Source organism: Pelobates fuscus, chromosome 2, assembly GCF_036172605.1.
Source record: "Pelobates fuscus isolate aPelFus1 chromosome 2, aPelFus1.pri, whole genome shotgun sequence".
NCBI classification, from domain to species: Eukaryota; Metazoa; Chordata; class Amphibia; order Anura; family Pelobatidae; genus Pelobates; species Pelobates fuscus.
The window spans coordinates 443,610,745-443,635,442 of NC_086318.1; the positions used below are offsets into that span (position 1 = coordinate 443,610,745).

General features: G+C 45.3%; 1 protein-coding gene across 1 annotated transcript; it reads left to right on the top strand.

The window, feature by feature from the left end:
* Window positions 1-23,780, top strand: LOC134586053 (epoxide hydrolase 1-like). Its single transcript, XM_063441562.1, has 9 exons — window positions 1-72; window positions 12,202-12,415; window positions 14,282-14,462; window positions 14,948-15,175; window positions 15,622-15,751; window positions 17,480-17,694; window positions 17,948-18,056; window positions 19,464-19,589; window positions 23,061-23,780. Exons 1-9 carry the CDS (start codon window positions 44-46, stop codon window positions 23,260-23,262), a joined length of 1,434 nt encoding a protein of 477 aa, XP_063297632.1. The 5' UTR covers window positions 1-43; the 3' UTR covers window positions 23,263-23,780.
* Window positions 23,781-24,698: the final 918 nt, after the last annotated feature.

The window sequence follows — 24,698 nt, forward strand, 5'->3', positions numbered from 1 at the left end:
TCAGGGTCACAGTCTGGGGACAGACAGCAGGACAGAAGTCGTAATGTGGCGACATATCTTGGACAATGGCAGGTGAGAGGATTCCCCGCCGGCAGATTTAGGTTAATTTGTAAAAATATTAAAATCTACAAATTACAATGTATACAGTTATTACTTTCTTATTTCTGTTATTTTTTCCTGGATTTACACAAAATAAACAGGAGACTTCTCACAGAATCAGATAAAGAATAAAATCAATGTTTGCTTTAGTTAGTTATTAGCCCTTTCATGACAAGTGCCTTTCTAACATTACAGTCCAGGTAATTCCCGCCATAAGAAAGTTACTGTTCTATAAAAAGTCACTAAACAATGACTGGAGGGGTCCAAAGCTCAGGTCTAATCACTGCTTCTTGTTCGGCAATGTAGCAATAATGAATTATACCCTCCCCCTCCTCCTGGCTTTATCTAAATTCCTCCCCCACCTTGCATTATTACCTATCCCCAATCCATTGTATTAACATTCTTTAATCTGCATCATTAAAATCCCCCGCCTACTTTAATACAATGCTATCATCTATTTATTCCATCGTCTCCCTAAAACCTCTTTACTAAAGCTAATAGTGAAGTATGTCACAGTTACAATATATAGTAAAATAAGATTAAGCACACACACTTTTTGGAGCTAAAATGTAGCCCCAATTTAAGATCCTGGGTGGAACAATCCCTGCCTGAGGATATGGTGGAGTATCAGTCCTTGTGATTGATTCTTGCAGTAGTGGTGGCTCTTGTGGATATGTTATAAAATATAAGATATATGGTGCAGTATGTCAAATCCAAATATCAAAAGAAAAGAATAATAACGGTTATGCACTCACGTGTGCCAGAGCCTGGAAAGCGGCTCTGCAGATTCAGCTTGTGGATGTCAGTGGTGGTGGTCTCTCTCCAATGATATAGATAAAAGGAAAAGACATATCAAAATAGTGACCACATGTAGACTGGTCAAATCACAATTAAATGGATAAAAACTACTCACATCATCACACAAAGATAATAACACACATTCTCACCCACGGATAATCACACACACAGCTGATGACACATTCTCACATACAACTAATCACACACAGATAATCACACACATTCTCACACACAGCAAATCAAATGCATCTCACACACAGCTAATTACACACATTCTCACACACAAATAATCACATACATTCTCACACACAGATAATCACACACATTCTCACACACAGCAAATCAAATGCATCTCACACACAGCTAATTACACACATTCTCACACACAAATAATCACATACATTCTCACACACAGATAATCACATACATTCTCACACACAGTTAATAACACACATTCTCACACACAAATAATCACATACATTCTCACACACAGATAATCACACACATCTCACCCACAGATAATCACACACATTCTCACACAGCAAATCAAATGCATCTCACACACAGCTAATTACAAACATTCTCACACACAAATAATCACATACATTCTCACACACAGATAATCACATACATTCTCACACACAGATAATCACACACATCTCACCCACAGATAATCACACACATTTTCACAAACAGCTAATCACTCACATCTCACCCCCATATGATCTCACACACATTCTCACACACATACATGCACATCCACGCATACATATACACACAGATTCTCACATGCACATTCTCACACACATACTTCAACACACACATTTTCATGCACACTCACACACAATTTTTTTTTTTTTTGCTTTTTTGTAATACCCAGCCTACCTACCTGTCCATAGCAGTCAGGGTGGATTTCCTCCTGGGGGTTACTGTTGCTCACTGTGCTCTGTCTGAATTGCTCCCGTACACACCTTGTACTGATGCTGTAGCTGGAGGGCTTGGTTGCCAACTGTCCTGTTTTTGCTAGGACAGTCCCATGTTTTAGACTCCTGTCCTGGCAAAATTGGGTCCTGGGACCTGCCCTGCAGCAGTGCGTGTATAACTTTGTGGCTCACACCCTGGCATTCACACGCCAACACTAAATACAAATACAGAATACCCTTGTGATCACGTACACACAGTCCATATTAAAACCTGACAACTTTCAAACACACAGAAAGACAAACACAAACAAACCTCAGCATTCATATGCCAACATTACACACAAATATACCCTTGCAGTCACTTATACACCGTCCATATAAAAACACCCAATTTTCAGACACTGCACACAAATACACTCCGGCATTCATATGCAAACACTACACACAGAGACACCCCTGCATTCAAATGCCAACACACATTACGGAATATTTAAAATAATATGTTCTGTTGGAAAAAGTGTTGGAATGATTGATAAATGAGTTGCTGGAAAAATGTTGTAAAGTTATAAATAAAATATAGGACACAAAAAAGACACAAAACCTGACAGATTTATTAAACTGCACCAAATATGTTCTGAAAGTGAAATGTAAGAGAGCTGGTGACACGTTGATAAATCTCCTCGAAGTATCCCTGGAATGTCTTTTGAAATGTTTGTAACTATGGCACAGCCATCACATCCCGGCTCCTGACATTAGCACAGGACATGCGTGGCAGTGCACAATGTAAACACAGCCCCCTCGCTGCCGCAACCCCCCACCGAGAGTAGAAACCAGCTGAACTGGGGTACCTAAAAGACTGGTCAATGCAAATGCCCGGTGGGCCGTGAGGCCATGGGCTGAGGCCGGCAGGTGAGATCAGTGTATCTCCCCTGCTGGCCCATGCAGAGCCAGTGCTATCAGAGCGCCGGCCCTGCTGTGTGCCTTCATGGGCCGGTGGGGAGACAAACTATCTCCCCACCGGCCCACAGGCACTGAGATGCGGCTGCCGGTGGGGAATGAGAGGACCCGGGGAAGTTCTATCCTGCAGCTTCGCCAGGTTCCTCTCGCGTGATTGGAGCGTTGCCGTGGTTACTATGGCAATGCTCCAATCTTGCGAGAGTGAACTCTACCCCAGGAACTGCAGGGTAGAGTTCACTCCTCACGGGACCATGAGGGATTTCCTACCGGACCACCTAGGCTGGCAACAAGGTCCCCCCTCCCAGGCAAAGGTAAGAAGGGAGGGGAGACATAAATATAATAAAAAAAATAATAATTAAAAAAAAAATACACATATATATGTTTGCTATTTTAACCCCACAGCACCCCAAACATCACACTACACCCTAAAAACCACACTTCAACCCTCACACACACACTACACCCCAAACATCACACTACACCCCAAAAACCACACTACACTCCAAACATCACACAACACCACACTGCACCCCTCACACACAAACACTACACCCCAAACACCACACTGCACCCCTCACACACACACTACCCCAAACACCACACTGCACCCCTCACACATACACACACTACACCCAAAACAGCACAGAGCACCCCAAACACACAGTGCATCCCAAACACACAGTGCACCACACACACACACACACACACACTGCACCACAAACACCACACAGCACCCCTCAGACACACCCCTCAGACCACCCCAAACACCACACAGTACACTCTTCACACAAACTGCACCTCAAACACCACACACACTACACCCAAAACACCACAAACACTGCACCCCACACACCACACACACTGCACACCACACAGCACCTGAAACACACAGTGCACCCCAAACACCCCAAACACACAGTGCACCCTTCACATACACACACTACACCTCAAACACCACAGAGCACCCCAAACACCAAAGAGCACCCCAAACACACAGTGCATCCCAAACACACACACACACACACACTGCATCCCAAACACCACACCGCACCCCTCACACATATCACCCCTCACACACATACTGCACCCAAACACCACACAGCACCCCTCAGACACACACTGCACACCAAGCCCCACAGAGCACCCCAAACTCACAATGCACCCCAAACATCACACAGCATCCCAAACACACAGTGCAGCCTTCACACACACTGCACTCAGGGCCGGCGCTTCCTATAAGGCGAACTAGGCAGCCGCCTAGGGCGCCATATAGGGGGGGGCGCCCTGCGCCCCCATCGCCGGCCCTTTAAATGCTGCACCTGCCTGAACGTTCTATAGAGAGCGCTCAGGCGGCTGCCGCAATGCCTCACCTCCCCTTACCTGTAGCATGGCCGAGCTCCTCTCCGGTCCGCAACCTGGCCGGACTGACAGGAAGTGCAAACTCAGTGTGCACTTCCTGTCAGTCCGGCCGGGTCGCGGACCAGAAAGGAGCTCGGCCACGATACAGGTAAGGGGAGGTGAGGAGAAGATTGGAGGGGGGGGGAAGATTGGAGGGGGGGAGAAGATTGGAGGGGAGGGGAAGGGAGGAGGGGAGGGGGGAGAGAAGATTGGGGGGAGGGGGGAGAGAAGATTGGAGGGGAGGGGGGAGAGAAGATTGGAGGGGAAGGGGGAGAGAAGATTGGAGGGGAGGGGGGAGAAGATTGGAGGGAAGGGGGAGAGAAGATTGGAGGGAGGTGGGAAGAAGATTGGAGGGAGGGGGGATAGAAGATTACAGGGAGGGAGGGGGGAGAAGATTACAAGGAGGGAGGGGGAGAGAAGATTGGAGGGGAGGGGGGGAGAGAAGATTGGAGGGGAGGGGGGGCGAGAAGATTGGAGGGAGGGGGGAGAAGATTGGAGGGAGGGGGGGAGAAGATTGGAGGAAGGGGGGAGAAGATTACAGGGAGGGAGGGGGAGAGAAGATTGGAGGGAGGGGGAGAAGATTGGAGGGAGGGGGCAGAGAAGATTGGAGGGAGGGGGGAGGAGCTGGAGGGGGGGGAAGATTGGATGGAGGGGGGAGAGAAGATAGGAGGGAGGGGAGAGAAGATTACAGGGAGGGAGGGGGAGAGAAGATTGGAAGGAGGGGGGAGAAGATTGGAGGGAGGGGGGCAGAGAAGATTGGAGGGAGGGGGGAGAAGATTAGAGGGAGGGGGGAGAAGATTGGAGGGAGGGGGGGAGAATATTGGAGGGGGGGAGAAGATTACAGGGAGGGAGGGAGGGAGGGGAGAGAGAAGATTACAGGGAGGGAGGGAGGGGGGAGAAGATTGGAGGGGAGGGGGAGAGAAGATTGGAGGGAGGGGGGAGAAGATTGGAGGGAAGGGGGCGAGAAGATTGGAGGGAGGGGGGGAGAGAAGATTGGAGGGAGGGGGAGAGAATATTGGAGGGAGGGGGGGGAGAAGATTACAGGGAGGGAGGGGAGAGAGAAGATTACAGGGAGGGAGGGGGGAGAAGATTGGAGGGGAGGGGGAAGAGAAGATTGGAGGGAGGGGGGAGAAGATTGGAGGGAAGGGGGCGAGAAGATTGGAGGGAGGGGGGAGAGAAGATTGGAGGGAGGGGGGAGAAGATTACAGGGAGGGAGGAGAAGATTGGAGGGAGGGAGGGGGAGAGAAGATTACAGGGAGGGAGGGGGGGAGAAGATTGGAGGGAGGGGGAGAAGAAGAGAAGATTACAGGGAGGGAGGGGGAGTGGAGAAGATTACAGGCGGTGGGAGAAGAAGAGAAGATTACCTGGAGCGGGGAGAAGAGAAGATTACAGCGAGGGAAGGGGGGAGAAGAAGATAAAATTACAGGGGGGAGGGGAGAAGATAACAGGGAGGGGGGAGAAGAAGAGAAGATTACAGGGGGGAGAAGAAGAGATTACAGGGATGGGGGAGAAGAAGAGATTACAGGGATGGGGGAGAAGAAGATGAGAACACAGGGAGGGGGGAAGAAGAGAACACGGGTGGAGAAGAAGAGGAGAACACGGGGGGAGATGAGAACACAGGGAGGGGGGATTGAGGAGAACGTGCGGGAGGGAGAGACAACTAAAGGAGGGAGGGGGTGGTGGAGAGACCACTAGGGGAGGGAGGTGAGGAGAGACTGCTAAGGGAGGGGGGGAGAGGAGAGACCACTAATGGAAAGGGGGGGGGGCAGAGGAGAGCAGAGACCACTAAGGGGGAGACGAGAGACCACTAATGGAAAGTCGGGGAGAAAAGGAGACCGTTAAGGGAGGTGGGTGGGAGAGGAGAGACCACTAAGGGGCAGGGGAGATCTCTAAGGGATGGAAGGGAGAGCTCTATAGGACAGGGGACTGGACAGGGAGCTCTTTCACACTACGCACACACACACACACACACACACACAATGCATCCCTATACACACAGAAACACAACATGCTTCCCTTACACACAGAGAAACACACAATGCATCCATTACACACACACACACACACACAATGCAACCCTTAAACATAAAGACAATGCATCCTTTGCACATATACACAGAAACACACAATGCATCCCTTACACACACATGCAAACACACACTGCTTCTCTTACACACACACAGAAACACAATGCATCTCTTACACACACTCAACGCATCCCTTACATACACAGAAACACACTTTGCATCCCTTATGCATACAAACACAGATTCACACAATGCATCCCTTACACACAACAAGAAACACACAATACATCCCTTGTACACAAACACACACTGCTCTCTATCCCTTACACAAAAACACACTGCTTCCACTACAAACAAACACACTGCATCACCTACACAAACTGGTATCCCTATACACTACATTCCATAAGCACACACATTAGATCCTCTACAATAACACATCCCCTACACACTCCACTCCCTGTGAGCGAACTCATGGGTGGAACATGTAGGTTGACTTATGGGTGGGCCTTATGGGCATACTCACCGCCAGGCCCTGGGGCCCAGACCTTGAGCTGTGTAAGGGGCCCCAAAAAATGGAGCTGCTTCCCGTTCTTCCAGAGCATTGAATTTTATGACCACAGTTACAAACAGCCTCCAGAGATCCTGTTCTACACCAGACCAGTGGAGCCAGACTGCAGCCAGAGCCCATCACCATCCTCATCTAATTGTAAGTAGGCAATCTAGTATATTATTAGTGACACTAATCTCTAATTTACCTCACATTAAAGGGACACTATAGTCCCCAGGACCACTGCAGCTTAATAAAGTGGTTCTGGTGTCTGTAGTTTGTTCCTGCAGGCTTTTAAATGTAAACACACACTGTGTGCAGCACTGTCATTAGTTCATATGGCAGATCATATTGGTGGGGCATTGCGATGTCACTGGGGGGTGAGTGGGAGGGGGAGGGGCGGCAAATCTTTCTTTTGCCTAGGGCGGAAAAAATCCTTGCACCGGCCCTGACTGCACTTCATACACCACACACACTAGACCCCAAACACCACACAGACTGTATCCTAAACACCACACAGAACCCCAAACACACAGTGCAGCCTTCACACACACTGCACCTCATACACCACACACACTACACCCCAAACACCACACACACTGTATCCCAAACACCACACAGAACCCCAAACACACTGTGCACCCTTCACACACACTGCACCCCAAACACGACACACACTGCAACCCAAATACCACACACACTGCACCCCAAAATACCACACAGCACCCCTTCACACACAATGCACCCCTTCACACCACACACACTGCACCCCAAAAAACACACATCACCCCTTCACACACAATGCACCCCTCACACACAACCTGCACGCTTCACACACCCTGCACCCTTCACACATCGTGCACCCTTCACACACACACAGTGCATCCCTTACGCACAGTGCACCCCTACACATATTACATTCTAGACACACACAGCATAAATTATACACACACACTAAATCCCTTATACAGACACCATAGATCCCGTAGATAACTATGGATCCTCTACACACATAAACACTAGAATCCCTATACACACTCTAAATCCTCTATACACGCACACACACACTAAATCTCCTATGCACACTCTGGGTTCTCCGCACACAATAGATCCCCTACACACACAATAGATCCCCTACACACACAATAGATCCCCTATGGCACACAATGCACCACCTACACACACTACATAATAACATACACACTGTAGATCCCCTATGAACACACTAGATCCCCTGTAAGATTAGGTCCTGTGCCCTTTGAAAGCTTATATAGTATTTGATTAATTTTAAATATAACTTTTATATAATGTTGTGTATTGCTTTTGATGCAAATGAATATCAATGAATGTTTGCATTTGAGCATATAAATTCATTGTGAATGGACGTTACTGCTTATTGTGCCAGCAGGGCTGCCATCAGAAATTTTGGGGCCACTGACACAGCTCAAGGTCTGGGCCCCCCGGCGCCTGCACCCGAGTCGTCCCCCCCCCCCCCGAGTCCGCCCACAGGGATGCAGTGTCTGCAGGGCCGTTGCAAGGATTTTTGCCGCCCTAGGCAAAAGTAAAGTTTGCCGCCCCCCATGTGACATCACAGTGTCCCACCCATATGATCTGCCATGTTAACTAACACAGTGCTGCAGTGCCGCCGTGTTTACAATAAAAGGCCTGCAGGGACAGGCTATAGACACCAAAACCACTACATTAAGCTGCAGTGGTTCTGGGGACTATAGTGTCCCTTTAATGTGAGGTAAATTAGAGATTAGTGCCACGAATAATATACTAGATTGCCTACTTACAACCAGATGAGGATGATGATGGGCTTCAGCTGCCGTCTGGCTCCACTGGTCTGGTGTAGAACAGGCTCTCTGGAGGCGGTTTGTAACTGTGGTCACAAAAATCAATGTTCTGCAGCTCCATTTTTTGAGGGCCCTTTACACAGCTCAAGGTCTGGGTCCCAGTGTCCACCTTCATGTTCCACCAATGAGTTTGTTCACAGGGGTGTGTGTGTCGGCGGGGGGATGTCCTGATGTGTGTAAGGAATGCATTGTGTGAATCTGTGTTTGTATGTGTAAGGGCTGCAAGGTGAGTTTGTGTATGTATGGGATGCAGTGTGTGTGTCTGTAAGGGATGCACTGAGTGTGTGGAAGGGGTGCGTTGTGTGTTGCTGTGTGTAAGGGATGCATTGCTTGTGTATGTGTGTCTGTGTGTAATGCATTGTGTGTTTTTCTGTGTGCAAGGGGTGCATTGTGTGTGTGTGATGGATGTCAATCTCTCCCCCTACCCCCGTCAATTTCCTTCTTCTCCCCCCTCTCCAATTTCCTTCTTCTCCCCCTCCCTCTCATTGCCTTCTCCCCCCCTCCAATTTCCTTCTTCTCCCCTCCAATTTCCTTCCTCTCCCCCTCCAATTTCCTTCATCCCTCCCCCCTCAAATTTCCTTCCTCCCTCCCCCCCTCAAATGTCCTTCCTCCCTCCCCCCCTCAAATTTCCTTCCTCCCTCCCCCCTCATATTTCCTTCCTCCCTCCCCCCTCATATTTCCTTCCTCTCCCCCCTCCCTCAAATTTCCTTCCTCTCCCCCCTCAAATTTCCTCCCTTCCTCTCCCCCCTCCCTCAAATTTCCTTCCTCCCCCCCTCAAATTTCCTCCCTTCCTCTCCCCCCCTCAAATGTCCTCCCTTCCTCTCCCCCTCCCTCAAATTTCCTCCCTTGCTCTCCCCCTCCCTCAAATTTCCTCCCATCCTCTCCCCCCTCAAATTCCTACCTCTCCCTCCCCTCCCTCAAATTTCCTTCCTCTCCCCCCCTTCAAATTTCCTCCCTTCCTCTCCCCCCCAAATTTCCTTCCTCTCCCCCTTCAAATTTCCTACCTTCCTCTCCCCCCAATTACCTTCCTCTCCCCCCCCCAAATTTCCTTCCTCTCCCCCCCTTCAAATTTCCTCCCTTCCTCTCCCCCCTCAAATGTCCTACCTTCCTCTCCCCCTCCCTCAAATTTCCTCCCTTCCTCTCCCCCCTCCCTCAAATTTCCTCCCTTCCTCTCCCCCTCAAATTCCTACCTCTCCCTCCCCTCCCTCAAATTTCCTTCCTCTCCCCTTCAAATTTCCTTCCTTCCTCTCCCCCCTTCAAATTTCCTACCTTCCTCTCCCCCCCCCCAAATTTCCTTCCCCTTCCCCCCTTCAAATTTCCTCCCTTCCTCTCCCCCCAAATTTCCTCCCTCCCTCTCCCCCCGACTCCCTCAAATTTCCTCCCTTCCCTCCCTCTCCCCCCCACTCATTCAAATTTCCTCCCTCCCTCTCCCCCCCACCCCCACTCACTCAAATTTCCTCCCTCTCCCCCCCACCCCCACTCACTCAAATTTCCTCCCTCCCTCCCTCTCCCCCACCCCCACTCACTCAAATTTCCTCCCTCCCTCTCCCCCACCCCCACTCACTCAAATTTCCTCCCTGACACCCGGCAGCGCGCGAGGGAGCACTCTCCCTGGCTGAGTGCTTCCTCTTCAGCTCCCTTGCACGCCGCGTACTGATGCCGGAGCCGGAAGATGACGTCATCTTCCGGCTCCGGCATCAGTACGGTGCGCGAGGGAGCTGAAGAGGAAGCACTCAGAGGAGAGTGCTCCCTCGCGCGCCCGCCGGGTGTCAGCAGGGCCAGCCTCTGGGGGGCCCTGAGGTGACCGGCTGCTGGGCCCCCCAGGAGAAGAGGCTGGCCCAGTGGGTACATACCGGGGTCGCAGGGCCCGCAACCCGGTATGTACCCACTGAATGTTGCGGTTGTCATGCCCTGATGGCGGCCCTGTGTGCCAGTATTTACACAAACAGACCCACATTTCTCTCCCACTCACCCTATTTACACCCGCAGACCAATATATCTATGTCCTATGTCACCACAACCCACCTTTTGTGTCTGTATCCTCCTGGCTGCATTCAATCAGCTCTCTGTCTCCCAGGTACTGCTCCTCTTGTAGCTGTGTTAAGGCCGCTCTGCATGTGTGGAATGAGAGCAGAGGATGTCACATCCTTTTCCCTTCACAGCGCTGGGAGAGTGAGGAGCCCTGAGAGGGGAAACACGCATGCTGCCAGGTCTCACACTGAGTGCAGAGGGAACAGTTGGGAGGGGATATTGCAATAGTTGCAGACCCCCCACAGGCAGGGCCCACAACTATTGCTGGAATAAAGCAGAAGAACTAATGCTGGGTCAGATGGGAGATCCAAGGCCCTGTCTATTCATCCGGGCCCCTGACTACCATGGGCCCTCGGTCAGTGACCAATGTGCCCGAGTGGTCTGTCCGCCCCTGCACACACTACTTTCTCTACACACATACACTACAGCCCCTATGCACACAGTCGCTACATCACCTATACTCACACTCTCTCACGCCCCTAGCCATATATATTACACCACAAACACAACACAACTGAAACCGACATTTACATGAAACACCACACCACAATCAGCTCACTCTACACACACGCAATCCCACAAGCAGGCTCCAAACACATGCACGATACGCTTTCCTGGCCCTTTTGCCCTCTGGTATCCCACTTATGGAGACACCAGAGACAGGTTAAAAGCAAACACAGCGCAAGCCTGTTATTACATTTGCTTGCGCTGAGCAGAACAAATACAGGGCCTTTATCCCATGCTAGAGCTCTTCAGCGGGGCTCTGGGCATTGAACCAACATGCTCACTTTGAGAGGGGGCGTGATTGTCATTAGTGGCCCCGCCCCCTTCTAAGTGGGCTGCTGTGATTGGAAAATGCCCGGGCAGAATTTTTTCCCAGTCAGGCCCTGGTACCTACTGTGTCACATTGAAAGCCGACTGAAAAACGTGCTGCACCCTCTATGGCGTACTAAGGGGGGACACCAGGGCTGCATTCCACTCATGCCATCTGTGCACACACTTCTTCACTAAACTAACACTTTTACAAAGACACATTCCATTTTTATAAGCGGTTCACGATTGTGTTTATTAAATGTGAGTTGCACCCTCAAGGTTACAAATTGTACGCTCCCTCAATGTATGTTCATGGAATAGATACATCAGCTGATCAGCTGCAACTGCTAAAAATATTCAGAAATATGAAGAAAACGAGGAAATAGCTGTAATAATGAAAGTTACGACCAGCAATAAAATCTGTATAGTAAATATAATAACAGTTCGACCATTAAATAACTACTACTATTTATTTAAATATATTTATATTTGTATATCTGTTAGTCTAGATCATTTTATTTTATTGCAATTTGTATGTATCTATAAATTGATGTATATGGAATAGTTTATATAATTGCTTAAAATATATGCACAAGGCACTTCAGAGATAATCATTCCATGTTTTTCTTTTAGATAGATGACTCTTTAAGAAAAATACGTTTTAGGAATCAATAGAAAGAGCCACACTGTTGGTGGGTAGTCTTTTTTAAATTTTTGTTTATAGTGACTGTAGGTTGTCCTCTTCGCAGGTTGGTCGTTAATGAGCACTGGCCTGGCAGTGTTGTAGTCCCAGCTGCTATTGGGATTGGGGGTGCCCTGGCTTGCTGGATATTGAGAGGACGGAAGAAAAAGTCTATTGATTTGGGTGATGGGTGGTGGGGACAAGGCCTGAGACCTCATCTACAACTTGAGGACACCAGTGTGCGACCTTTTCATATCGAGATTTCAGATGCTGATATTAAGGTACATACACAATATCTAAATCTATATTAGGGTTAAGCAACCGTAAGGACTTCAGATGATGTGGACTACATCTCTCATAATGCTTTTACACCTGTGATGCTGGCAACACATCAGGGGAGATGTAGTCCACAACATCTGGATTGCTGGAGGATGCTTACTCCTGAGCTATATAAAAAGCCGATTATCAGGAGGTTTATCTGCAACCGAATTCTAATGTGAGACTTTGTCTTTTAATATAAAACAAATGTGCTACTCCATATGGTATATGCTCTATACTGATGGTCCTAGTCATTGCTTATTCACGACACATCTTAATTCTGTCTGTTTACATTGTTTATAATTGGATTTTGAAACTGTCTGCATACACTCACATTTTCTGCTAGCCACCCCAAATTAATCAAGGTTCCCCTGCTTAGTTTTAGTTTGTGGATATGGGGCACGTGGTAAATATTCTTGCATATCGATTCTACTCTGCAATGATTTGAACATGTGCATGACAACATTTAGTTAAGCATATAGGTACGGTGTGGACAATGTCATTGGGTGGACAGTGGGAATGTATATAAGAATCCTCACCAGTTTCATTGAATGCTCAAAATGTAATAATTCCTGCTACTCAAAACTTTGGTTTAGTGTCTACCTGTCGCCTGCCTTGACCTCAGCTTTTAAGTGGGTTCATTGAAATGGTGAAATTATCGAGGATGAAGGTTGGAATGTTAGATGTGAGGAAGCCAAGCAGAAAAATGGTCAGTAAAGGGTAGAGAAAAGCCAGGGAGGGATAGATCACATCAGTGCTTGCAGAGAGGGCATGGAAAAGGCAGATCAAATTTTTTTTTAAATGGACAAATGAGCAATGGAAGGAGAGCAAAAACCCCTCACCACCAACCTTATTGTCACATTGTCTGGGAACATGTTGCCTATGAAGACACATGGATATTGTGTGCTTCCAAGGCCTGTCCAAATAGGTTTTTTTAAATGAACAAATCAGATATTTAGGTTTCTTGTTTTTAAGACGTGAGATTGAATGTTACTGGCTACTGAGCTAACACAATTATCCAAGTAAGTTGAGCATTTGAAGAATGGGAATGACGATCCAGAAGGTCTCACAAGGTCAGAGAGTGACCTGAGAAGGAAAAAAGGATAAAGTTGATGAGACACTGGAACAACAAGACCGTTTGACCTTTGAGCTTCTTGAGCCCTGATATGTGTGTCCCATAGTTGAACAACACTTTGGGAGCAGAGAGAATGAGGTATACCTGAGGAGTGAGGACAGGTGAGTGGGGAGTTTCTGTACTTGGTGACCAGTGTCATTGTTTGAATCAAGGCAGGTTTTGACTTGAAAAAGGTTTACTGGCAAATAAAATACAAAATGCTGGTTAAAAGGAGAACAACCAAGTCCATGAGCAAATTCTACATCTGGAGAAGAATCCAAATGTATTTTAAACAAATAAATGCAGGTGGAATGAGACAGTTTCAACCGGAACAGAATGGAAATCAGAATACAGTGTAACCCACACAGAGCGAGTCAGGAATCGACTCTTGGATAAACATTGACTAAATGAAGGTAATACAAAAAAAAGGCCACTAAACCAACAGAAAATGTCATTATCAAGGGGGAGATTAGAGCTATTCAAAGGTAGTGAATGTCACTGAACTTGGAAAATGTAAAAAAAAGGAGAAAGTGTAGGTTACAATAAACATTCAGAGGCCCAAGGTAGCAAGGATCGAAGGATAAGATCAAAAGATACATTACCAGAGCCTGGCTCTGCTGGGTCAAATGGCATATTTGTTTTTTTCTTCTGGAGTGGGGAGCAGAGACAGATGGGGTTGATGTAATATATTAATATCTCATTCTTTCTATATTAGGACCTTTATGACCGTCTGGATCGAACTCGCTTCTTTCCACCTCTGGAGGATTCTAAATTTCACTATGGTTTTAACTCTACTCACCTCAGGAAGGTTGTCTCCTATTGGAGGAACCAGTTTGACTGGAACAAGCAGGTGAAGATCCTTAACAGATATCCCCACTATAAAACCACCATTGAAGGTATGACTCTACAGTTTACTCTATTAAGAACAGTGGGCTCTAGGAACATATTAAGTCAAGTATCCTAGCCGAAGATACAATTACTGCAATAACCCTTACAAACCTTTGACATGTTTAATGATGGTGTATGACTGTAAACAAGGATTTAAACCTACACGCTTCACGTACACCTTCATCCAAGACTCGTGTCATATTCCTTTATTATCTTACCGATGTGAGATTCACTTTTTTCTCTGCATTCAAAATTGATATTCAACAGTATCACATATTACATAAATGTGAGGCCACAAGCACATCTACAATATGTATCACCTTCATTGTGATTCTATGTTATTTATCTTTCTGTGTTATAAATAAATTATCATTAATAAAATCAGGTTTCAGAATTTTAAGAATAATATGTCTCTGAAAATAATAATAAAATGTTCTTTTGTGCAGGACCTGAGAGTTTTGATGTGAGAATAATTAATATTTATATTGTGCAGGTTTGGAGGTGCACTTTATCCATGTGAAACCACCACATCTTGGTCCAGGACAGAAAGCCTGTCCTCTCCTCATGGTTCATGGTTGGCCTGGATCTTTCTATGAGTTTTATCACATTCTCCCATTGCTGACCGAGCCAGCCAAGCACGGCCTGAACCCAGACCTGGTGTTTGAGGTGATTTGTCCATCTATCCCAGGTTATGGCTTCTCAGAGGCGTCACACAAGAAAGGTGAGATCTGTGATTCCTTAAGGACCAAATTTCTGGAGTAAAAGGGAATCATGACACGTCACACATGTCATGTGTCCTTAAGGGGTTAAAAGAAAAATTATCACTAAAAATGTATTTAAATTCACAAATTTCACAGCATTGAATTCAATAAAAACAATAGAATTAGATACTTACAGGGTTATTTACTAAAGTGAGACTTTAAAGTGAAGCTATGCTTTCATTTCAGCTGCTCTGGCCATAAATGTAAATTTTTCTTAGAATTCACTTCGAATTCTCACTTTAGTAAATAACCCTGAAAATGTTATAACAATACATTTTTTTGTAAAAAGATTAATGTTAGTCGATAATGAACATCCTTTATGTAATATTTAAGAATAAATTTTACAGAAAAATAAGATAAATGTTGTTTTAAAGGATATTTTATTATAATTATTTTTGGATCGCAGGGTTTTCTGCTTTCGACGCTGCCAGAATCTTCTATAAGTTAATGATCAGACTCGGATTCCGGGAATTTTACCTGCAGGGGGGCGATTGGGGCAGCAGAATCACTACCCTCTTATCACAGATGAAACCAGAGTAAGTACATTCAGTTCTACTTTGAGGGACAAGTTGAAGGGTCAATGTCACTATTGGACATGGAGATATTAAATGTCACCAGCTTTTACCTTTTGGGTTAGCTCATCTCCTCATCCCTTCTGTCATCATGTTCATCCATCCTCCTCTACCAGCTCATCCTTCATTTTTCTCAATGCTCCATAATCATCTCGTGTTTCTGTATTATCTCTATTTTAATTACTATTAGACAGCAATTCTGAGGGGTAGTCTAGGAATATAATGCACATCACTGGTAATTGGTAAATCACCTCCGCAAGCACAGAGATCCCCTGTTGTAACCTCCTGTTGTGCTTTGTGGGGACCCCCAGGCTGGTGGCGGTGAAATTGTTTTCTAAATAGTCTGTATCTCCTAATCCTGGACTTTGGTGAGGTATACCGTTAGGTCCTAACTCATTCCCAAACATTGCCACTTATAGCTTCTTTATGTTCTACCTCATTCCCAAACAATGCCACCCATACCTTCTTCAAGTTCTACCTCATTCCCAAACAATGCCACCCATACCTTCTTCGAGTTCTACCTCATTCCCAAACAATGCCACCCATACCTTCTTCAAGTTCTACCTCATTCCCAAACATTGCCACTTATACCTTCTTCAGGTTCTACCTCATTCCCAAACATTGCCACTTATACCTTCTTCAAGTTCTACCTCATTCCCAAACATTGCCACTTATACCTTCTTCAGGTTCTACCTCATTCCCAAACATTGCCACTTATACCTTCTTCAGGTTCTACCTCATTCCCAAACATTGCCACTTATACCTTCTTCAGGTTCTACCTCATTCCCAAACATTGCCACTTATACCTTCTTCAAGTTCTACCTCATTCCCAAACATTGCCACTTATACCTTCTTCAGGTTCTACCTCATTCCCAAACATTGCCACTTATACCTTCTTCAAGTTCTACCTCATTCCCAAACATTGCCACTTATACCTTCTTCAGGTTCTACCTCATTCCCAAACATTGCCACTTATACCTTCTTCAGGTTCTACCTCATTCCCAAACATTGCCACTTATACCTTCTTCAAGTTCTACCTCATTCCTACAATACAACAGTATACCTATTTATATACACACACATATACTTTTTATTGGACAACGACAAAGGTTACGTTTTCTTCTTTAATTTCATTATTTTTCCGTTCCTATGGTCAGGGCATTCAGCCATTTCTAATTCCTTCATGTTCTACTTCATTCAAAAAACAGACCTTTCTACCACCATCAGGTTTTATTTTATTTATAAACAATGCCTTCCCAGCACCATTCTGACTTATTCCAATATCAAGTCACATCAATTTTAGTATTATTCCCAAAGCATGTACTTTCACCATACTCTAGATCAGGTATAGGCAACCTTCGGCACCCTTGATGTTTTGGACTACACATGCCTTGCAGCTGCGACCCTGGTATGTACGCCACTGGTGTAAGAGTATTATGGAGGATGTAGTCCACAACATCTGGAGTGCCAAAGGTTGCCTATTCCTGCTCCTAGATGTATGTTCCCCAGGAAAAATTCAGCCAACTTCCCATTATTATTATCTATCTCCCCTTGACTGCCAAAATGATCTTCTGACATGTTCTCTCATTGTTCTGATAAAGTAATCTGATTGACCGTCGTGTTCCTTTTAACATTTCGAATTGTATCACGTGCAGGCAATTGACTTATCTTTAATCATGCTCATTCTTGTAGATCGGTCATGGGTCTCCATCTGAATTTTGCCATGCTTCCTAAGGGAGGATTTGGAATGCTTTTATCTTTGGCTTTAGGTCGATATTTCCCATGGTTAGTAGGCTTGACAAAAGAAGACGTACGACGCATATATCCTTACTTTGAGAAGAATGTGTACGCACTTCTGTTGGAGTCAGGATACCTGCACATCCAGGCAACCAAACCTGACACCGTAGGTAAATAAATATGGTCTCTAGGCCTATAGACAGATCACTAGGGATTGGGGAGAGTCCAAATGGAACCATTGTAATGTTATATACGGGCAATGAAAATAAAGCTACACGATAAACCACTTGTCTTTTTTGGATATGTGGTTGGACAACATTTTTTTTCATGTGAATTTGAAGCCGAATGTTTCCCGATTCAGGCATTGTGGTTTTCTGACTGACATAGAATCAATGACTCCTTGAGCTATCGTTTCTCTTACAGGGTCTGCTCTGAATGATTCTCCAGTTGGACTGGCTGCATACATCTTGGAGAAATTCTCTACTTGGACAGACAATGAGTTCCGGGATTTAGAAGATGGCGGTCTAGAAAGGTTTAATTAAACATAACAATGATAAATCCTCATGTCCTGTACAAATACCTTCTAACTGAACCAGCTAAATCTGACATACTCCAAACTAGTCATGACTTACTCTGAAGACATTTTATATATAGCGTCTACATACGCGGTTGGAACACTACAGCGCTTGGAATACAAATGTATTTGAAGCAATGACAACACAACAGGTTTTATGCAGATTACTTTTTAGTTTAAAAATCTAAACTATATGAATTTACACAACTTATATTTTTCATTTATTCATTCATCCTTTGAATGATTTTTGGAGGGAATGATAGTAATTAGTTTATTATAAAGCAAAAATACAATGTTTCTCACATATAGTAGATGTGACAAAAATAAATAAATAAAAATTATAAAATATATTGCTTACATGTATTGGTAAGGACCCTGCAGGCATTGCTAAACATGGCAATCGAATGTAAAAAGACTGTCTGCGTTTGAACACAATGCCCACATACAGTAAATACAGTTAAATTATATATTTGGAATATATGAATGAATATTCCAAACACCATAACACTACAGTGCTCCTTCCTGCCTCTAACACCATTGTCGGAGAGATTTAGGTTCCTAAGCAGGAATTTCTGTTAGCACCCCTGGGCTAAACCCTGCAATGTTTAGCTCATTGACTGAGAGCGTAAGCTGGCATTAGTAGTGGAGGTGGGGAGCAGCATTTGTCAGACTCCAGATAAGAAGCCAATCTGTTCAAAAATGGTTTGACTACTTACAATGATGGATCACCAGGGCGCTCCTGGTACTATAACCACTCCAGCAAGCTGTAATGGTTACGGTGTTTGGATTGTTCCTTGGAAGAGTGCTATTGCAGTCGTTGTCAATCTAAGGAATTCAAATGTAATCCTAACCATGACAAAGTAGACCTCACTCACTCCTTTCAAATCCCTAATTGTAGGAATGGTATTAATCATTGAAACTTCCTTTACTGTTTGGAAGGGGAGGGCTGCTGACATTTTCAGCACATTTGACCAGATAAATGAGTAACAGACTATAGACACAGATTGACTCTTTTAGCCTGAACTATGCAATTTAAAATACTTACAATACAAATACACATAGACACACACATCCTGCTCAATAATTGTGTTCTCTGCTTTTAGGTATAAAAGATGGTAAAATGGTAACGACACATTTTGTAATCTGTTAGAATGTCACCTCTTTGTGAAAATAATATTTTAATACAGACTAAAAGTGAGATTAAATGGTTTTTAGGCGACAAGTTAAAAAATAGATAAATGTGGGAGCATGTCACTACTAGACAGAGAAAGTAAAATAATAGATAATCTTAGTCTCCTGGACTAACTAACTATAAGCTTTTTAAACCTTATATATCTGATATTTAGTGTGCATTACTCTCAACAGGAAATACTGCCTGGATGACCTCCTCACCAACGTGATGATCTACTGGACTACAGGGTCCATAACGTCTTCCATGAGATTCTACAAAGAGAACTTTCCTCGAAACTACGACCAAACTCCAGATGTCAAGTAAATATATTAGATACAAGTTAATTAGTTAAACTGGGGCATCTATTAACTATTACATTAAAGGATCACTATAGTGTCAGGAAAACAAAGCGGTTTTCCTGACACTATAGTGCCGGGCTCCCTCGGCGCTGGTGACCTCTCCTCCCCCGCCGACGTCTGCGGAGCCGAATGCCCATGCGCGGCAAGTGCTGCGCGCGCATTCAAAGTGTCCTTAGGAAAGCATTTCTCAATGCTTTCCTATGGACGCTCTGCGTGATTTAGGTGAAATGTGCCTCCAGCGTAGCAGATGTGCCTCTAGTGGCTGTCCAGAAGACAGCCACTAGAGGCTGGATTAACCCCAAATGTAAACATAGCATCTGAAGGGTTAAAACCTGAGGGACCTGGCACCCAGACCACTTCATTGAGCTGAACTGGTCTGGGTGACTATAGTGTTCTTTTAACATACTGTATATACCACCGGAGGAAGGAGTCAACACTGACATCAAACACATTTACTGCAAAACTGTCACAGTACACAGTGTTATATAGAAATTATATCTCACAAGTGCCCCTATTTAGGAGGGACAGTCCCTATTTTGATCCATATTGTTGGTGTGTCTGAGTGTATAACAGAGCTTCAGAGCAATAATACTCGCAGTAATGTGTCTTATTGTATAACAGAGCTTCAGAGCAATAATACTCGCAGTAATGTGTCTTATTGTATAACAGAGCTTCAGAGCAATAATACTCGCAGTAATGTGTCTTATTGTATAACAGAGCTTCAGAGCAATAATACTCCCAGTAATGTGTCTTTACACTTCAGTACATGTGTTTACAAATCAGTCGGTGTAAAAAGATACATTGTTCTTGTTATAAATTACAATTTAGTGGTATAAATTGTTATACGTAAGTTAGAACAGCCCCACCCCTTGCCACTCACACCCTTAAAATGAAAGTGTGTCCCCCCCTTTTTGTCCATGTGATATGTTAAAGGGACACTATAGTCACTAAAACAACTTTAGCTTAATGAAGCAGTTTTGGTGTATAGAACATGTCCCTGCAGCCTCACTGCTCAATTCTTTGCCATTTAGGAGTTAATTCACTTTGTTTATTAACCCTAGTCACACCTCCCTGCATGTGACTTGCACAGTCTTCCTAAACACTTCCTGTGGCGAAACCAACTTTGCCACTGTGAACTGGAGAAGCCTGGTTGCTAGCCTCCTGCCCTGCGACTATGGCCCCTGGACACATTTGGGGCATATTGTATTTTATCGTGCGACTGCTGGCCCTTTAAGTACAGTGAATGGTATTTTATTGTACTGCTGCTGGCCCTTTAAGAACTGTCTGGGGACCTATTGAGACTTTGGGTAACAATACCCTTTAAGACTATGGCCCCTGAAAACGTATGGACTTTTATTGGTGTGTATGGCCCTTTAAGAACCGTCTGGGGACATATTGTGACTTTGGTGAACAATGCCCCTTTAAGACTATGTCCCCAGACCGGTAAAATAACTTGTTCCTGGCTTTCCCCCACTTGGTTCAGTAAATAGGGCTTACTGAACCAAGTACCACACAGGCGGACCACCCAGAAGCTAAAGTGTGCAGGCAATTTACCTCCCAGGCTGTGAGGTTACTGCCGGTCAATTGCACGTGGCGGCGGCCATCTTGGTTTCCTCGAATGCGGTCAGCGGTGTATGCTAAAGATTCTGTGGAACTAAAATCGGCTACACATTCTGCCGAACACCGCTGACCCTTACCTTCTCCCATACGGAACTTGCAGCTCCAGAGACTAAGTCCCGTTCGAAATGGGACTTAGTCGTTTTTTTCGGCATGAAATTGACCGACCGCACAGCCCAAATCTATGGAACTGTTTTGGGCAGGAAATTGTGCTTGCGGTCGGTCATAAAGGACTTCCAGCTAACTTTTGATCCACTGGAGGGATTTGGCTGATTTTTGGAAGTGTTTATGTTTGATGTATGCTGAGTCTGAATATGCAACTTTTATTGAAATTGAATGTATGGTTTTAAAGTTACAGTGTGTGTGTAAAAACTGTATTTTTATTGTATGTAATAATTGGTTTAACTGTTAATCTAAGGGGAGGAAATGTGTGGGAGGTACATCCCTGTGATTGGTTAATTTCATCCTCCCCCTGGGAGTGTCCTGTATGTACTTGTTTGTAATAAAAGCCAGACTGGGTGTCCCAGTCCTCAGTTCCTGTTTTACCCTCAACTTGAGTCCTGTGTCTTATTGGGGGAATCTGCTACAAGGGATTGCTATGCTAGGCATATTCCCTTGCTATAATCACTGAGCTCTTGTAAGAGCTTGTTCCTGCTTCGTTCTGAAGGGAGATAGCTGCAGCCTGCGGTGCTTATGGTGTCTAGTGGAGTGCTTGGAGTCCTCTGGAAGCGCTAGGAGCATCTTTCAACGGAGGTACCCAGTCGGGGTGCCAGTGGATCCGTTACACTTCCTGTAAAGAGTCATCTAATGTTTATCCTTCCTTTATTGCAAGTTCTGTTTCATTTAGATTATCTTATCCCCTGCTATGTTAATAGCTTGCTAGACCCTGCAAGAGGATTTTCTATGTGATCAAAGTTCAATTTACAGAGAAAGAGATACAATTGTTTAAGGTAAATTACATCTGATTGAAAGTGAAACCAGTTTTTTTTTCATGCAGTGTCAATCAGCTGCATAAACAGAAACAAAGTGATTTAACTCCTAAATGAGCAGTGAAACCCGAGAAGCATGATCTATACACTAAAACTGCTTCAGCAAGCTAAAGTTGTTTAGGGGACTATACCGTTCCTTTAAGAAGTCTGTATATGTTTACAGGGATTAGGGATGTATGAGGGTGTTCCAGTCCTGTGCTGGAATAGAGAGTAATGGCTGGGCAGGCTGACAGTGAAGAGGTGCAGGCCAGGATTTAGAAGACTATATAACACAAGCTATGGCCGTTTCCAAATTCTCACGATGTAACCAACTGTAATAATATCCAGTCTATACTGAGGATAATTAATAAGGCAGAACATGAATTAATTAATAGTAGTATTTCTGAAATTACCTTTATTTGTACATAATCTTAAAAAGGAATCATTCCACACAACATATATTGTTTTAAATTCCATAAAACCACCGTTACAATGAGATATGGGGCTTGGACACCCCATATGGCCATACCGTGCTAAGCCCCCTGTTGTGGGAGATAAACATGGCGATGTCTACACGGTCTGATACGAGAGTCTCCCGCAATATGATGTGTGTGTGAATTCGAAGGTAAATCATAAATCAGAAAACGTCCCCCAAAACACAGTAACTGGGAAAAGGGAATGTTTTTACAAATAGAAAACACCTAACATTATTCACCAAACAGCGAATTGTAATGAACTGAAATGTGATTGGCGGTCAGTGTGAGGACATGAATAGTCCTTAGTAAATCCCGCACACATGGCGCGAGACATGGTATGAGCTGGTATTAATACATGTTTCCTATTACAGGCTGGGCGTTTATGTTCCCACTGGTATCGCTGCTTTTCCCTGTGAGCTGGTGCATGCGCCGCGTGTCTGGGCAAAACACAAGTTTAGGAACATTGCGACCTACACCTACATGCCCAGAGGGGGGCATTTCGCTGCCCTGGAGGAACCTGAGCTACTGGCCCGAGATATCCAGAACTTCGTCTCCACTGTAGAGAAGAGATAAAGGGGGGAACATGGAGATAATGTGTACACCGACACACCATGCACTAAAAGATATAGAATTATAATTGTATGTTTTTTATGCGCCAAGCTTATTCATCCAGCAAACAGAATCCCACATCTGACGTGTACCATACCGTCCAAGAATTCTTCTCGCAGTGAGACAGTCCTACATTTCACCGCCAATCACCCATTTATATTTACTTTCCTTGATTATATCCTGACAGCAATAAAGCCCATTAATGTGATCACTCTATAAAGTGATCACAAGACTCCACAGAAATAATGAAAAATAGTTACATATGTAGATTTAAAAGAATTTAGTTTTTTTTAGTATCAGACACATACACACACACACACTGACCCATGCCGACACACACTGACCCACGCCGACACACACTGACCCACGCCGACACACACTGACCCACGCCGACACACACTGACCCACGCCGACACACACTGACCCACGCCGACACACACTGACCCACGCCGACACACACTGACCCATGCCGACACACACTGACCCACGGGCCACGCCGACACTGTAGCGGTACTTACCCTCTCCAGGGGCCGGCCGGGGTCCTCTCTTCTCGCCGCGCGCGGCCCTGCTCCTGCACGAGCCGCGCGCGGCTCAGCCAACGATAAGATCAGTCAGGCGGGCAGTGACCGCGAGAAGCGGTCACGTGTCCCGCCCGACACTAAGAGCGCGCCGCGCGTCTCGGGCGCGCTCTTAAAGGGACAGTGGGAGACTAAATTAGAATCAGTCTCCCATTGGCCCCTGTCATGCCACGTTCCCCATACACTCACGTTTTGGGGGCGTGGATATGACAGGGGCCAATCAAAGTGAACTTTAGGGTATTTATACTCACCTGTTTCCCTTGCTCCTTGCCCTATCGTGGTTTCTGTCCAGTTCCCTTTAGTGCTTGTATCGTTCAGTTGGTTTTTTGGTGCTTGACCTTGGCTTTGTTCCTGACTCCGCTCTCTCCTTATCCTTGCTTGCTTATCCGCTGTTTTGTCCTCTGTGTACCAGTCCTCGGCTTGTTCTACGTTACGCTGTCTCTCAGTTCCCTTGACCTCGGCTTGTTCTAGACTCTGTCTTTCTTACTCGTCCTAGTCCGGCCATTCTAAGGTCCGGTAAGACGAACCCTGGTTTCTTGTCTCTTGACTATTGAACTATTCCTGCGTGTTGGGGTATATTACCGTGACAGACACACACTGACCCATACAGACTGAAATACACAAACAAATTCTTCACAAAAACACATTGTGATGTCCCATTGACCCACTTACCTTTTTTCATATTTGACTGCTTTTCATGTGTTCCTGGCAGCTTCCTGTGCCTGGCCGCCTTCACTCCGTCTCAGCCTAGCCCTTGCTATTATCCCGCCCACTTGTCCCTATGTACAGGGCAAGGGAAGGGAGAGAAGAATTGAAGCGCCC

Coding starts and splice junctions, on each gene's coding strand:
- LOC134586053 (XM_063441562.1), top strand. CDS start 44: ATGTGGCGACATATCTTGGACAATGGCAG. Junction 73..12,201: donor CATATCTTGGACAATGGCAG/GTGAGAGGATTC, acceptor TCCTCTTCGCAG/GTTGGTCGTTAATGAGCACT. Junction 19,590..23,060: donor GACCAAACTCCAGATGTCAA/GTAAATATATTA, acceptor TTCCTATTACAG/GCTGGGCGTTTATGTTCCCA.